The sequence below is a fragment of the Carassius gibelio genome, chromosome B5 (genome assembly GCF_023724105.1).
Source record: "Carassius gibelio isolate Cgi1373 ecotype wild population from Czech Republic chromosome B5, carGib1.2-hapl.c, whole genome shotgun sequence".
NCBI lineage: Eukaryota > Metazoa > Chordata > Actinopteri > Cypriniformes > Cyprinidae > Carassius > Carassius gibelio.
Window position 1 is genome coordinate 33,492,460 of NC_068400.1, and position 17,906 is coordinate 33,510,365.

The following is a 17,906-nucleotide window of genomic DNA, read 5'->3' on the forward strand; positions in this document are numbered from 1 at the left end:
ACCTCTACTCATTGGCTGTGTCTCAAAATACATTGAGCTGCCTTGATAGCGAAAGCAATGAAAATCAGTTCTCAATCAATGGTTAAGCTTTTGGGATAGTCAGTGTATTTCTCCACCACTATAAGTTACAAAAGCCTGCTAGATTTTCATCTAGATAAATAGGTTTTCTATATTGCTTATAATCATATATACAGCAACCAATGTCCTGTTCAGCATAAAATTTCCTGGTTATGACCGCTTAATAAATATTTAATTAGTGCCCATTAATGAAAGCCAGGACATCCTACAAGGTCCTAGATTACTCCTCTGTCTATTTTTAACATATTTCTTAAATACACATCTACATACTCAGATTTTCTCTAAGCTTTTCAAATCTCCAGAAAGCTAAATGCCTCAGGAAACCTAAAGCTTTGTATACTGAGCCACTCAGAAGCCTATCACTGAATAATTTTAGCTCCAATTTGTGATGCAGGATTATCTTCCAGGAATTTTATCGGCCGAAGCTGGAAAGCCAAGACCTAGAACCACTTACATTCACAGTCACACATTCTGACTGCAGTCTTGCGCTCTTGTCTTTCAAAGCTTAAATCAGCTGTATAAGTTGCTATTTTTGCAGAACTGTTGTCAGTAGTGCTGTCCCTCTCTGCTGGATTTAGACTGTGGAAGCTGGAGACAAGTATTTAAGGTCAACATCTCTGTATTGCTTTAGAACAGGTCATTACAAGCATGAAAGAACACTATTGTTTGTAAACACTGAATCTATACTAAATTAAGTGTGCTATGTAAAGCTGCCACTGATCTATCCACATTTTAGAAATATGCAGTTGAGTCAGTGATTGTCATAGATACAGAATGATACATTTTGGTACCCTTGGTTTTTAGGGACATTTTTTACCTTTATTAGGATATGCGGTATGTTTTGTAACCATAGAAAATGTTCATATTTTGAATAATACATTTATTCAGTAAACTGAATGTAAAAATAGATTTGTCATTTCCTAAAGAAAATGGAAATGGTGTTCTAGGTGTTTGCTTTATTTATGCCTTTGCTGTGAACTTTTGTTAAGTGAAGTATGTAAAATGATAATTTAAGTCCTCATTAATTTCCTGTCAATTCTAAATCTGACCAGTTCAGCGAAGGGTTACAGAGTAGTTTTGATTGTGTATGCAAATAAAGAAACTTGAAGCAATGCAGATTTGCACAGGCTAACATCTACTGATGTTTTTAATAAATGTGACCCTGTCTGTGAAATCCAGGCTAAAGTCTCAGAATCTAATTATGAGATTACAAGCATCAAAGCTTAATTATAACCATTTATTTCACATCACATGGCCTTACTCAGTCAATATTAAAGATATCAAGATTACATTTTCACACAATGTTCTTTACATTATAAAATATGATTTTATGTAGAAAACAGTAGAAAATCATAAAAAATGACTTTAGCTGGGTTTTCACAGCCAGGGTCACAAATGTGCAAAATTATCAGTTTTTTATTTTTATCTTTTGCATATTGTTGGGCTTATGCAGTTCTTGGCATTATTGATACATATTAATGTTTTAACTTAAGAAAATTTGTTTACCCTTGTAAAATAAACAACTTTAGTATGGTCACCGCCATTTATCTAAATGTAGGCCTTGAACCACATCCAAGTGATTGGTTTAGATGAACATTTTAGTATAAATAGAATTTGAGAAATGAGGCTGCCAGTGTCCTGCCCATGCAAAAACAACTTGGCACTAATTAACCCAGAAAGTGTGTTTGCTTGTGTTTGTGCAAATGAAGCTGCCTCATTAATTTTAGACTGGGTAATTCCTCTGTTGCAGTTAATAACAGAACTTAAATACAATGCTGTTCATCTAACATTGAAGCATGTGGGTTTTTTTTTGGTTTTTTTTGCAGTATGTTGGCAGCCTGGACGTCCCAAGACCCAACAGTCGAATGGAGATTGTCGCTGCTATGAGAAGAATCAGGGTAAGTTCTTCAGACACTTTCACTCACAGACACAGACTGGAGTGCTGAGTAATCACTACTGATTGGCTCACAGCAGCTGTTTTCTCAGACACGTCTTCTGCAGTGTAAGACTCATTAGCTGGGAAAAAAACAGCCTGTTCCTCTATATTTATCACATACTCTGCATCCTAATAGTATTTTTTCTCCTGAGGTTTCATATGTCATGCTCTGCACATTGATAAAGAGATATCACACACACATACTCACAGACAAGTGAGGCACAAAAAGCCTTGTTATTTCCCATGAATGATCTCTGTGGGGTCTACAGCAAATGGAAATTGGAGATGACTGCTATTGTTTTGGTTGATTGGTCAGTGTGTGTGTGTGTGTGTGTGTGTGTGTGTGTATCCTAGTTTTCTATATGTACTTGCCATGTACTCACACAGATCCTCGTAGCTCAGACTGACGGAAATTCCTAAGACAAATTAAGTTGGATTTGTTGCTTGATCAGATGAAGTAGGAATTTGTGTGTGTGTGCATGAATTGTTTCCTTTAGAGTTTGTGACAGGCCTGCCAGATCAAAAAGCTTCAGCTGAAAGATTTTGTAGAGCTTTTTATCCTGTAGTCTCTTCTCTTCTCTTCTCTTCTCTTCTCTTCTCTTCTCTTCTCTTCTCTTCTCTTCTCTTCTCTAGATAATAAAAAAAGTATTTAGTTTAAGCCATAAAATTTCAAAATATATCTATTTTGATAGATATATCTATATAAATTGTAAAAAAAAAAAGTCTTAAAACTCATTATTATTATTTTTTTAATAAAATCAGTTATTTGGATATGCTTTTGATTATTTTAATGAAACGATTAAAATGTAAAACATTTTTTAATAAATAATAAAACTGAATTTGAGCAACAAAAAAGTATCTCATATAGCTTAAAATTTTTAATTTTCATTAAAAAAAATTATGAACTGATGGTTAATTGAGTAAGTTTCTATTTCAAATAATTGGACATGAAATAAATGGGGGAAAAAACAGAAACCAAAAATATTTAATAATTAGGAAAAATATATATATATTGTGCATTTCTTTCAATGCATGATGGGCTTGCTTGTGTGGGTGTAAAATAGTGAGGAAAAACTGCATCTGAATAGGAGTCTGATAAATATTTTCTGGGCTTTTTAGGGAAATGTCAGTGTCAGTTTGTTTAATGTGTTTCACAGCTGATATTTTCTGGGTTAGCGAGTTCCCTCAGAGACAAGTCTAGAATTTATGCCCTTGTTGTGTTAGATTCTGCTGAAAACAACAGTAAATAATTTGTTCTGACCTTCTTTACAGCCTTTTTCCTTCTCTCTTTTCTCTCTTTACCATTTTCTCCACATGTCATTGGGAAACTGAGCCTTTATAACTGTCATCGGATGAAGGTTTGCGTGGCAAGTCAGCTCTTAAAATCGAGCCCTGATGAGCATGTGTGTGTGTGTGTGTGTACATGAAACCACAAAGTATTACTTAAAAATAACTTAGTTTATGCAATGGAGAAGCTTTCCATGATGTGACTTAGTAGAAGCATGTCTGGATGAACAGTTGTTACAGCTCAAGGTTAAGTGTGAGATAATGGTGTGTTGTACACTATGACCAAAATTTGAAATCATAATACACAAACATATCTGATCATGATATCTTTCCTGCACAGAAGTTGTCCTATGTCTTGACTTGTTTGGGACTCCTTCCAATATATTTTTTTATCACTTCTGTTTGTAAATATTGGAAAGCAGTCCTGCATGTGGATGTATGTTCTTGTGAGACATTTTTACAGTTGCACTGTGAACACATTCATACCATCCACATTTTGTAAGAGTGTATGAGTATAAGAGGATATATTAATGCTGAAGATTGTGTCAGTCTTTCCCAGACTCTTTCTGAGATCAGTCAGCATTGGGCGGCAACTTGACAGCGTTCTCTTTCTCTCAGTCCCTCTGTGATGATTGGGTTAAAGTTCAGCTTGCAGTATGTCTCTTAAGAATGCCAGGATGTGATTGACAGCTCCTTAGGTCTTGTGTTATCAGACCTAAAAATAACTGGAAAGTGGTCTGCTTCCAATGAAGGAAACAACACATAGCCATGTCTCTGACCTCTGCAAGTCATCTGAGACCCTGTCCCTTTTTATCTTCTCGCTTTCTTTGTTTACTCTTTCATTCGTCACTATTTGAGAAACCCCATTCATTTCAGCCAAAGAATATTGTAATTAAGACTTTAATTGGTTTGTGCCTTCATTCCTAATCTGTAGAATGAAGCTATGAATAGACCATAATGCAGTGTGTCTTTTAAAAGATGAAAATGCAATATTATTGTACATAGTGTCTATTATCAAGCCTTGTTTATAAAAAAAATTCATTTATTCCCAGACATGCTAAGAAGAGTTAGCAAGAGTTCCAATATGTTTATGTTTGATCAAATTAGAAATTCTGACAAGAAAGATCGGTATATAACCAAAGGAAAAGCCTGTAGATGATGAAAAGGCTTATTTAAGTTGTATTAGTTCTTATGCATCTATGACTCTTTAGATCAAATCATTCCAGGCTAACTGCCAAACGAAAGAACGTCATTCATTTCCCCAGTAGTGCATATTGATTTTATATATATATATATATATATATATATATATATATATATATATATATATATATATATATGCAAAATGGCACTATAGCAACAGTGGTGTCTGGTGAGCCATCACAACACAAACTCTAGCACTTGTTCACTTTGCTGTCTAAATGTGTTCATATAGATGTCTATCGTTTTTAGATAATTAAGCAATATGACAATTCCACTTTCACTTATCAGCACTTACATGCTCTTGTCTGGAACACAGCGGGACACAGACTAGTGGACTAGTGGTTTCTTCCACTCTTTTTTGCAGTACGTTAACTAAAACTTAACAACCTTACTAACTATTAATACGCTGCAATTTAGGACTTTACTGAGGCAAAAGTCGTAGTTAATGGTGTGTTAATAGCAAAAGACTAAAATAAAGTGAGTTATGTTGTCCAATTCAAGATCTTATTAACTTGTGTCATACTTAATTTAATAACTTCATTTCTACATCTGCCACTGTCAGCCTAGGATTTTATAGGTCAGTGAATGAATGCATGGATGAGCAAATATAAGTATGACTGATTGAGTAAGTGGCAATGTTTTCATTTTAATTTCATAAGGTTGCAGTTTAGGTTGCATTTTTATAGCTTCTTATTTTAATTTGACATTAATAACAATGATTGTATTTTATTAAATACAATTTTATTTTAATTAATCTGTTGAGCTCATATATACCATACAAAAACAACTCATCACTTGAAAAATCCAGTTTTTTAAACGTTTTGAATGTCCCAGACAAAGTTGGTGTAAAAGAATTTATGAAATGTTTGTGTTCGACTGTGAAGCTGATGCTAATGGCAGTCTTACAAAACCATGAGAGAATGTGATAAAGAGGTCAGGAGGAGAGGAAAGGAAAGAGGAGGTGGTGAGGGTTAGGGAGTGGATGGTGTGTGTGTGTGTGTGTGTGTCTAATGGGGAGGGGGCAGATATGGGGCTATGGAGAGAATGAAAGGCTTCATTGTTGTGCCGTAGCCCAGGGACAGATGCAGTGTAATGGCCTACATGCACTAGCATCCATGAGCTCGACATCTCTCCCTCCAAACCAAACTGCAAGCTGTCAATATTTACATTTAAATCACATTAGATGTGACATAAATAATCGAGCAATTAACATCCTCGAGACAACCACATACATTTTAATGCACGTATATACAGGGACACAGGCTTTTCACTCCAGAGAAGAATAAATGCACACAAACAGACTTCAAATGTTTGTAAGTCTTAATAAAATGAAAGAAGCCCTGAGTAAAATCCTCCGCCCCACTGCTCTCAGTCAGTGCACTCAGCAGGGTTCCTCCCTCTTTTGCTGCTTTTCTTCTGCTCATTCACTGTCTTCTCTCTCACTCTCTTTCGCTTCGCTTTCGCAGACTATTTCTGTAAGTGTTAACCAGTTATGCAAGGCCAGGACCCCCTTATCACCATGGCAACCCCCCCCCCCCCCCAACTCTGCCAAAACGCGCCCTGAGTCCTGAAACTTTGAGTGTGTTTGAGCACTAGGCGTAGTCGTCCAGACTCCACCCACACAAACATGACACACTTTTAACGTTCACCTGCACTCTCTGGCACACTGTAACACACACTCTGTGTGAACTCCACTATCTGTTGGGTTTTAGTTTGTTTTGTGACTGGGAAAACTGCCTCTGGGCTTGAGAAAAAGAAAATGAGAAAGAGATGGTTGCTCTACTTTAGGGATATTTTATATTTCTCTAGCTTTTTAGGAGTGTCCCTCTTTCCCTGTGTCTGTGCCTGCCATATCCAGTCTTCTTGTGTTTCCCTCCATTCCTCCTCTGTTCCCTGATCTACATTCTCTTTGCTTCTTGTTCTCATTTCTGCTTTGTCATGGAAAGCCATTTGGACCAAGTGAGGCCATTGTTTTTGTGAGTGTGTGAGAGAGAGGCTGAATGGGAATGTGTGTGAGCCTGGAATGGCCAATTAAGATGTCATTGGTGAGTAAATTGAAAAAGGCATCATAAATGTTTGTTTGAGTCATTTTAGGAAACAAATGACTTTTTCACATTAGATAGGTGATTTTTAAAGCAAATTTCTGTCAGATGTTAAATTACATTGGGATACATGAGTATATATAGGAGTTTATATGAATGCATGTCTGAGGGTAACTTACTGTCTTTAGAAAATGTTAGATGGAATTTTTTCTTTTCACCTTGCCTCTGTATAATGCATATTAAAGGGGTCATATGATGCGATTTCAATTTTTCCTTTCTCTTTGGAGTGTTACAAGCTCTTGGTGCATAAGGAAGAGCTGTAAAGTTGCAAAAACTAAAGTCTCAAATCCAAAGAGATATTTTTTTATCAAAGTATTTAGCAAAGTTTTGCGTATTGTGTGTGTGTGTGTGTGAGAGAGAGAGAGACAGAGAGAGAGACAGACAGTGGAGTCAGCTGTCTCAACCATCTGTGGCTTGTGTACTGCAAACACATCATTGTGTCTGTCACGTGATTCTGTTGCCCCTTCGGGCTCGAACTGATGGTAAAACTAAGGACATTATTAACTGTCTTTACATTTACTTTGAAAGATGAAGCTCGCGATTATGGAAAGGGCCGTTACATTTCCGACGAGTGCTTGCAGTGTTCGGCCAATCACAATGCAGTAGGTCAGTTGGCCAATCAGAGCAGACTGCGCTTGTCGGAAGGAGGGACTTAGAAGAAAATGACTGTTTGAGAGAGGCAGGGCATAGAGGACCTAAAATAATGTACAGTATTTGAAAAATAATGTGTTTTTTTTAACATTAAAGCATGTCAACATATTCTGTTACACCAAATACACAAAATAATGATCTTTAAAAAAACATCATATGATCCCTTTAAAGATCACAAGTGTAGCACTGCTTCGTTTACAGCGGAAACCAAGGAAATGCTTTAAGCGCCACCTGCTGGCAGAGAGTGGATCTGCTTCTCGTTCAGCTCGTCCACTGTTTCATGCAGATATTGTTATGTGTAGTTTCACAAAACTGTAGTCAAACCATTCTGTTTTTGCTTTTAAATTTCAAAATGATACAATCTAAATTAAAAACTGCCCGTGTTGCATGTATGCAGCATCTTTGTCTGGATCATGATTAAAATGCAGAGGTCTCCTCTAATTTTAAATGGAAAGAGCACAGACAAAGCCTTATTTTGTTTATATGAAGAGATTTCTTTTATTTGTTTTACTTATTTATTTGATTTGGGGCTTGATTTTATTTTAAATTTAGTTTCATTATTTACGTTTACATTCTATTCAAATTTTGTCATTTAGCAGACGCTTTTATCCAAAGCGACTAAATGACTACAATGGAGGCAATCAAAACCAACAAAAGAGCAATAATATGAAAGTGCTATATTAGTATATTATTATAGTTATATTTCAATTTCACCAAGAACAGATTTATTATATAAAGCTGATTTTTCAGCATCCATTAGTTTAGTCTTTCACATGATCCTTCAGAAATTATTCTAATATGCTTATTTGGCACCCCTCCCCCCCCCCCCACACACACAGTATTAATATTGTGTGTTGATATTGCTGTTATTAATGTTGAATATTTCTCTGAAAATCATGATTGAAAAAAATCTGAAAAATTTAATGAATTAAAGAACCACATTTATTTGAAGTATGCCTATTTTATTAAATTGTAAAATGTATTTATTTCCTGGTCAATTCAATCCAGTCTTGCTTGAATAAAAGTATTAATTTATTTTTTTAAACAAATCTTGCAGCATTTGTTTTCAGCATCCAGTCTTTCACATGATCCTTCAGAAATCATTCTAATATGCAAATTTTTCACTCAAAAACATTTATTACTGTTATCAAAAGTCTTGTTTTGATCAATTCAGTTCAGACTTGCTGATTTAAAGTATTAACTTATTTTATAAAACTAATCTTTTAAACGGTAGTGTATGACAGGTGTTATTCATTCAAAAAAGATCTGCTCTTAATCTATAAAACCATAATCTTTATCTTCGCACAATGCACATGACTGGGACGCTTGAGTGTCGACATGGTTGTTCAAACACAAACGCAGACATGCACATGGGACAGATGGTGCCCTCATACTTGGCCCTGTTTTCTGAGTTGACCTTCTGTGTGGTCACACGTCTATTCACTACACTACATTAGACAGAGAGAACGAGTCATTTTGATCTGTGCTCACACCTGTTACTGTGCTGTTTATGCACATCAAGTCCAGCCCATTCACTGATTGGTCTGAAATAGCACTATGCTGATAAGGCCTAAACTAATTGTTGACTAATATGGATTTGTCTGACATCTACTCAGCAGACAAAATCACAAAGGCAACAATCTCTTTCACTTCATTTCTATAACACATACTTGTTGTTAGAGGTGGTACCACAGGGAGTTCCTGTCAGTACACATGAATTGTCATCTATTCAGTCAAGCACATGCCCTTATGAACATCAATATGAAAGCAAGCTTATATTGAAAAAAAACCCCAATTATATATATATATATAGAGAGAGAGAGAGAGGTTTTTTTTTTAAGCACAAACCTCATTCAAGCACAAATTTACTTAAGTAGTTTACCATTGAAGAACATCTTTAAACTTAGGAGATATAAATCTAAACATAAGTCTTAATATCTTATGCAGATATACATCTGTAAATTTCTCAAGACTCCAAAAGTATGTGCAAACTTGAAACCTGACTGATGTTTTCCAAGCATGATTCGCACAGTATGACAGATGCGAGCATTAAAGATGCCTTGTTGACAACAGCTTGTTGGAGAAAACCTGAATGCTCCATGTAACATTGCTCATGGTCTGTTTCTGTCTCTCTTCACCATTTCTCACATACACACACACACACACAAACACTGAAATATCAAGCCATTCTAGAGGGCCAGCAGCACTGTAAAGGTTATTAAATCCCACCCATGGGGTTTGTGACATCAACTGATTGGCCCTCGTCCCACTCCCAGCAGGTAGCTCATACCGACTTTCAAGCTTCCAAGAAATGAGTTCGGAAGTCTGTTCAGTGTTCCCTCTCTCCCTGTCTGTCGCGCAGTCTCTCTCGCTCACTTCCTCAAGTACAAGCTCTGTAAAAATGACACACACTCCCCATTGGTCTGAAGTCAAGCGGAAATTCCAATCAAGCAGAGAAACTAACTCGCTCTCAGCATCTTATGCAGGTCAAGGTCGTTTCCAATGGCAGCGTCTAATGGAAGTAGGCCCAGTTCTTGTATCCTTTTGCCAAAGGTGACATTCCTTTTTTTTGTATGGGAAGGAGATTTAAAAAATACTTTTGTATATTTATTTAATAACTGATCTCACATTTTTCCCTCTCTGTCTTGGGTTCTTCTACCTTTTTTTCAGTTGTTTTTCCCCATATACCAACAAGTAAGCATGTTGTCAATGAAGTTATGAAGTTATGTGATGTTGTATATTTTCTACATTCAGCTTTCATTTTGATTTATCCTGAGTAGTGATGTCATGATATTTGAATTTTATATGATACCTTTTCAGTACAATACCTTAAATAATATTCATATTCAATGCAATTTTAAAGTATTTGTCTATCGATATGTAGGATACTAAGTATTGAAGCGTTACAAAATTCTCAAATAGTCCACTATATATTGAAAATATACACATTTAGTCTTTAAATCAGATTAATTGCATGTATGCTGTTATCGTTTAACTTCATATCAGGCTATTCAGTTATTTTGTTATTGTTTACATTTATTTATGATTTGGACAGTGACATGATGATGCTGTCAAGAGTGAACTGAATGATTGACAACTAAAACCTTGTTTGATTGTACTCTGATGCATGTTGAATTTGGTCTTTGGGCAACCTCACAGGCCTACACCCTCCTTCCTGTCTCGCTCCTGCTGTTGTCTTAGTTTGTAGCACTAAAGGACTGTTGGGAAGATTTGGGTGAAAAGAATCGACCCCCCAAATCTCACATTTAAAGACTGTTGCTAGGATACAGTCTTTAATTGACTGTGATTGTCTGTATGAATCGTGACCCAGATTGCATTAAGACTTTTCAAAGACTTTCTTGAAAAGCTGTATTTGAGGGTTTCATGGTTCATGATCATTCTGCTTTTCCGTGTATACCCAGTACTGCCAGGTAATGGGATAAAACCATTAAATCCGTGTGAATTTTGTATTCCAGAAAAAGCTCTTTCAAAGATTAATCTGTCATGTGTTAAAGAAAAAAAAATATTATCTTTTTGTATACTCTATTTGTGGAGTGTAGTCTTAGTAATACAAGTGCACTTGTTTTTTGAGTGTTCAGTTGTTGAGTAAATGCTTTTGATGGCTGTCTTAAAATACAAATGGAGATGTCACTTGTAATTGTTTTCTCTCATACAGTATGCTGCCACCCAAAACACTTTCAAGCTGAGGGATAGAGCGAGATCAGTAAGGAATGTCATTAAGTGCTGAGGATGGTGGCTTTGTCAACTTTAAGCCCACTATGCAGATGCTTTTTAACAAAATGGAAATTAGGCATAAAAGCAAGACAGGATTATAGCAGATGTCTGGATTCAGCTCTTAATCCAAAAAATTAAAGTCTGACCCATTTGTTTTCTGGAGCATATCTTCAGTTTAATTATTATAATTATTATTATTTAATGACAACTGCAGCTTTCAAACTTTTCACTGAAATGTTTATGCACAGAGACAAATGGCTATGCAGTGTATCTTAAATATTTATATATGCACTTTACACTTGAGCAATAAGAAAGATTAAAATTTCATTCTTGCAGACTCCCTTTCTCCTTTAAAGAATGCTGACGCAGTACAGTTTAGTTTGATTTTGACATCTTGCCTTTTTTGCACAAATGGAGCTAAAGTGAATAGTTGTCATGGGGTTAAGCGAAACCTCAAGGTGTTCAGTCATAAACTGTAACATGTGCTTAAGACGAGAATTACCTCTTCCTCATAGGTGTTAGGCCATTAGTATTGATATTTTAGGGTAATGAATGAACAATCTCAAATATGGTTTTTAATCTCTTTCTTTACTCATTGATTGGAATATAAAGTACTTGTATTTTCTGGATTAAAAGTGCTAAATAAATATATAAAAAACATCGTGTGCATGCTGTTTCTCCTGCTACTATTTAAAAAATATTGTGCAGTATGAAGTATACACTGTGTAGTATGTGCCACACTAGTATACTAGTATTAAATGTCACAATCACAGACATTTATATGTATTTTGTAAGATTTTAAATAAAATTTTAAAGGGACAACCACATCTCACAATCCAGCATCACATAGAGATCTTGAGACATGCGTATAAACATGTTGTACAGGAAGGGTGCATTAATATTTAGTGTGGTGTATATTTAGTTTGGATGCTGACATCCACTGCTGATTATACTGAAGGTCACATCATGCAGTCAGGAGCTACTTTAAGACATGACAGGTCAAAGTGATATCCAAGGACTAAAGAAAGCAGGTGAATGCAAAAAAAGCAAGATATAGTAGAGAGTTTCATTTATTTGTGTTCTGGTTTTATTTATTGATTTGTTATTATGGTGGGGCCCTTGCATATTATTACCTTTCTCACTGTCTCATATGCACTAGTAGGCCATAGAATAGATATAGCTTATTTACAATGTTTTTTGTGTTTGGTGCAGTGTTGACTAGTTTTGTGAGTTAGTTCACACAAAAATGAAAATTAGACTGTGTTTTTGATGCAACTGCCCAAAGTAAATTACAGATAGATGAGTAATTTAATTATGGTAATTAACTCTGATAATGTAGTTTAAAGTTTTAGCAACTTCAACACACTGAAGCTCTTCAGCAAGGCTAAAGGTTTGTCATCTGCACACGTGGACATACCTGTCATGCCCTTTTCCTGTAGTACATCTCATACAGTCTTTGTTTCCACCATCGCTCCTCTAGCCTACAAGAGATGGACAGAACAACTTTGGGCGAATGAGTGTAGCTCTCTCAGTTCAGTCCAGGACTTGACTTCAATAATAAATACAAAGTCTTTCAGCAGAAATGATTCATATCCAACTCAATGAGTTTCAAAGAATGCAAATCTGAATCATTCAGACTCAAGACATTTGGAAATATATCATTCTTGGACACATTTCATGCAAAGTTGCAAGAATTTATTTTTCTTTATTCTGACCTCACAGGAGAACAGAGCTGATTCGAGTAGTTTGATGCTCTGATAAGCACAACATGCAAAATACATACAAATATCTGGATCTCTCTGTCTGCTGTCTTAAATATATCATATATATTTTCAAGGAGCTCCTTGCCGTGCATTCTTGGATTTTATTCTCAACATAGAGTGCCTACTATAGGCCTACATAAAATCTAAACAATGTATAAAGCGCAATAAAATGTACGAGAGTGAGTGAGAGAAAGCTAGTCAAATCCTAGCATAGGCCATGTTGGGAAACTTGAAAAACAGTAAAAACATTAATAATGTTCTAAAAGATTTCTGTTTCAAATAAATTCTCTTCTTTTGAAGATTTTATTTATCAAGGATCATTTCACACTGAAGAAACTAAACACTAAAGCTGTGATGTCTGCTAAAAATTCCAGTCGCCCGTTTTTTTTTATCAGTTTCATTTCTTTAAGAAAGTTGTTGTTTATTGCAAATACTTCATTATAATGTAGTTTTAATTAGGCTCTCAGGGCAGGACTGATTGTTGATTCATCTATTTTCATAATTTAGCAGTTTAGGTGCTAATGAGGACTTACTGATTTAGAATCGCTCCCAGTATTTCGGTTTGATTGGTCATAGTCTCTCCATGCATTTAAATCACTCTGTTTTTTCCCTTGCAGTATGAGTTCAAGGCAAAGAGCGTGAAGAAGAAGAAAGTGAGCATAGTGGTTTCCGTAGACGGGGTCAAAGTGGTGCTGCGCAAAAAACCCAAGGCATGTGTGATCTCATCAACCCTACACCTCTGACATGACACATGAATGTCATTAACCTGTATCAGAATAACAGTACTATAATTTATAAGGTTACATTTTTATTGCATTCATAATGAGCATTTGCAGTAGAGTCCCTTACATTTGCCTTGTTTTGACCTCAAGAGGAAGGAGTGGACGTGGGATGAGAGCAAGATGCTGGTTATGCACGACCCCATATATAGGTGAGATGCAAAATAAATGATACTTCGACAAATGATATTGTATTAATGTTTAGCCTATGTTAACTTTTTTTTCTTTGTTTCCTCCTAGGATCTTCTATGTATCCCATGATTCTCAGGATCTGAAGATTTTCAGCTACATTGTTCGTGACGGATCAAGTAACGCGTTCAGATGCAATGTATTTAAGTCCAAAAAAAAGGTAAAGCAGTATCTTTTTTTTTACTTAAAGGGAAAATATACAGTATTTTGTTATTCTCTTTCTCTCTGCCACTTGTTCTGCCACCAGATCAAGGATACATATCGTGGTGTATGCCATTTTTTCAGTCCATCTTGTCCTTGAGCGACTAATGAAATTTGTAGAGGGCCTTGGCCTTGATACTCTTCACCTGTTTGTCTCTTTTGTCTCTGCTCTTCTTGTCATTCTTTGCCCTTTGCTTTTTTTCATGGAATTGTAGTAGCACAGCCCTATTAATGGAAAAAAAACTATCTATGAACAAAAAAAAAGTAATTTTATATGAATATTTATATTTAAGAACATATATATTAGTTGTTATGCTAATATGTTATGCAGTTGCTATGCTGATGATTTTAGCATAGATGATTTTTTGTAATGAGATGATTATTTGAATTATATAATATAATTATATATGTAAGAATTTTCAGATGTAAAATGTCAGATTATTCATATAATGTATGTCATGTATATAAGATCCTAAACGTGATTTTTCATCACGTTTGTCCTCTCTCAGAGTCAGGCCATGCGGATAGTGCGGACGGTCGGTCAGGCGTTTGAGGTGTGCCATAAGCTGAGTCTGCAGCACGCTGAGCAGAATGCAGATGAACAGCCAGACGGCCCTGCAGACGGCCAGAGCGATCAGTCTGGAGAAGAGCCCAGCCCTGAAGGTGAGACCATGCTATTGAATCTGAGCTCTATTGCCTTAAACACATGTCATCATTGAGTAAATCAAATCTGTGGAGTCCAGCATTTCTGCGATCTCGTGTGATGTATGAACATGTTGATCATTGTTGTGGTTTCTTGAAGCGTGCATCATATTCTTAAAATTCTGCTGTTGTTTACAGCTCGTCAGCTGACAGGGATGGAGCATGGAATAGATGATGTCACTGGAACGGAGAAACATTCCACAAAGCTCAGTGAGCAAGCTATGGATGACGTTCTTCAGAGTCTGTCAGAGCTCAACGTGGTGAAGCCTGAACAAACCCTCCAGGTGAGAGTGATCTGGAGTATGAGCATGACTGAGAAGCTCTTCTCTCCACAGACGTCTGGCCAATATTGTTGTCAGCTGGAAATAGGATGTTTATAAATATAGAGGAAATTAACTTTCTCTTCTGTTTGTTCCCCCTTAATTTAACCTTATTCCTTCTTCTGGGTATTCAGTGATGTGATACTCTTATGTTGCCCTAGCCCTGCACACTATTTTCAAAATCTTTGCCTGACTTTAACCACTTAACTGTGTCTGAAGTGGAAATAATGTCATACAGCCCTAGTGAGACAGGAATTTGCTTAAGCCAGCAACACACACAAATCTCTAGATTATTTAAGTTCCGCTCATGCAGTAAGTCTCAGCTAAGTGAGCAGTTTCACAAACTTATGCCAGAAATCATGCTGCTAGGTTAAGATAAAAATATTTTATACCCCTTTTATTAATTGTGGCATTGTGACATTATTTTAATTTCCCTACAGATTTTCATTAGTGTAATGCATCTTCCTCATTATTCTCAGTGGTGATTATGATTATTGATTATTATTTATATGATTATTAGTGTAATAGATTACATGTACTGTATTTTATCTTCTCAATAATGAGTGGGTCATTACTAGGTTGGCTGCTACACTACCATTTAAACATTTTGGGTTGGTATTTTTAAAAAAATAAACTTTCTGAAAGAAGTCTCTTATGCTCACCACAACTATTTTTTTTATTTAAATCTACAATTAAACATTAATATTTTCAAATAATATTTTAATTTAATATAACTGTTTTCTATATTTTGAAAGCCGAGTTTTCAGCAGCAATCACATAATCTTTCAGAAATCAGAAATGTGATTTCTTATTTCTTATTTCTTATTTCTTATCGATGTTGAAAGCGATAGTGCTGCTTAATATTTCTGTGGAAACCATGATACTATTTTTTAGGATTCTTTGAGTGCATCCTTGCTGAATAAAAGTTGTAATTTCAAAACAAAATCTTGGTGACCCAAAACTTTTGAACTATACTGTATTATTAAAGTAAATGAAAGCAAAAACAATAATTAAAAAAATGAAACAAAATGCATTTAAACTTATTTAAACAAATGAATTCAACACATTTTATATGTGATATAAAGACAAGTGATATAAGACAAGTAAAGCCAAATAAAGATGGAAGAGATGTGGTTTTAGCCCATTCTTGAAGATGGCTAAGAACTCAGTTGCTTGGATTACGTTATAAATGCTTTCTATACTTTAAATAAGATATGGTATTATTATTATTATCAGTTAGTATTATTATTTGTGCATTACTACAGTAATGAGATTTATAAGGTGTGGTGGTATTTGCTTTTCTTGAATTTGTGTTGATTTGGCAGCATGTCTGTGTTTATAAGTTCAAATATCATATGAGAGTGCCATAAGGATTAAGTAAATTCAAATTCTAAAATTGTTTGATGTTTGATATCTCTCCATGGTTCATTACATAAATCCCCAGTGCTGAAAGGCTGCCTAGCCTGGAAGCAGATAATGCATTCATTCATTTTACATGTATTCATTTAGCAGCAATCCATTCATAATGCATTCATGTGTTCCTTGTCTAGCAAGCATCAAAGATCCAGTGGTGTTCCATTAGCTTTGTAGCTGACGATCATGACAAATGGATCTACTGGAGGATAAATGAAGACCGAATGGGAACAATCATTGTTGCAGCTTCCTTTTTTATGCTTTTTTTTATTATTAAATATTTTTTTATAAATATAGTTGTGAACTGTTATCTCTTTGCCATCCTACATATATCTGTCTGCACAATGGAGATAATGGATATGAAAAGATTGTTTTCATGAACGGTTTGATTTTGACAGTCTTGCTTCTGCAGACTTGCCACTTCCTCCATCCTCTGTCTCTGCTCATGCTGATATAAACCTCCAGCTCCTCCTGGTGGTTGACATCTCAAATCACACAGACTGTTAAAAGGATAGTTCAAACCAAAACTCAATAGTGAAAATTTTACTATAACTTCTATAGTATTTTTTTCCATACTCTGGAAATCAGTGACTAGCGCAACTGTTTGGTTAACAAAATATCTTCTTTTTTTATGCTCAACAGAATAAAGAAATGATATAGCTTTGGGTGTACAACTCAATTGTGACAGAATTTTCATTTTGGGGTGAACTATTCTTTCAGTGTCTAAATATTGTCTAAAGGTTTGTGTGAGGGTTTCGTTAATTTAAAAATGTAATTGTTAACATGAATTAAAAACACTGTTAACTCTTAGTAAACGCAGTGAATCTGCTTTCCCAAAATATAATTAGGTGAGAATGCAGAGAGTGTTTTGGTGTTCAAATCCCTAGAGCCATGTTTCTGAATTAGTTATTTTATAACAGACAGAGTAAAGCTACTTAGAGAAAATTAGTTTCTCCCTCTCTCTCTCTCTGTGTGTGTGTGTGTGTGTGTGTGTGTGTGTGCGTGTGTGTTTTAGTTGTGCCTATGTGTTTATGTTCCTCTTCTAGTGAAATCACTCGTGGTGTCCTTTGTTCCTGTGGAACCATATTAAAGTGCTCTTTCAGTGCAAACATGCATGCCTACTATGTTTTCAAAGCCCATAGTCCTCAGTTGTACACAGCAGAAGATGATATTTCAAATGATAATGTTTTATGACCCAAATAGTTAGTTAACATTTGTTTTCCCTCTCTCATATTCTCATCCTTTATCTCTCAGTCTTTACAAGACCTGGAGGGTGTCTCTCTCTATACGCTATCTCCCAGCAGCCCTTGCTCTCCTACTCTCACACCTTTGGCCACCCAACACCGCCTGCAGTTACTCCAACAACAGCTGCTACAGCAGCAGCAACAAACACAGATCGCTGTTGCACAGGTAAGACGTTGTTTACACTTTTCTAGCTCTAGGAGGCGCTACAGCTCTATGAAATATGCGGCAGTTGATTCCATATTTTCAGGCTGTTTCACAATCATCTGCTCTCCAACCAGACTACAGATCCATTCACCTCACCT

At 35.6% G+C, this 17,906-nt stretch overlaps 1 protein-coding gene across 2 annotated transcripts in view; it reads left to right on the top strand.

Annotated features, from left to right (window-relative positions):
* si:dkey-34e4.1 (carboxyl-terminal PDZ ligand of neuronal nitric oxide synthase protein) overlaps positions 1-17,906 on the top strand; it is a 32,896-nt gene that overhangs the window by 1,787 nt on the left and 13,203 nt on the right. For both annotated transcript variants that reach the window (XR_008153685.1, XM_052555347.1), the window contains exons 2-8: positions 1,905-1,976; positions 13,373-13,465; positions 13,628-13,686; positions 13,775-13,883; positions 14,434-14,587; positions 14,765-14,910; positions 17,614-17,769. Coding sequence is in view for 1 of the 2 variants with exons in the window: in XM_052555347.1 (XP_052411307.1) it covers positions 1,905-1,976; positions 13,373-13,465; positions 13,628-13,686; positions 13,775-13,883; positions 14,434-14,587; positions 14,765-14,910; positions 17,614-17,769 (789 nt within the window). In the remaining variant the exon portion in view is untranslated. The remainder of the gene's footprint in view (positions 1-1,904; positions 1,977-13,372; positions 13,466-13,627; positions 13,687-13,774; positions 13,884-14,433; positions 14,588-14,764; positions 14,911-17,613; positions 17,770-17,906) is intronic.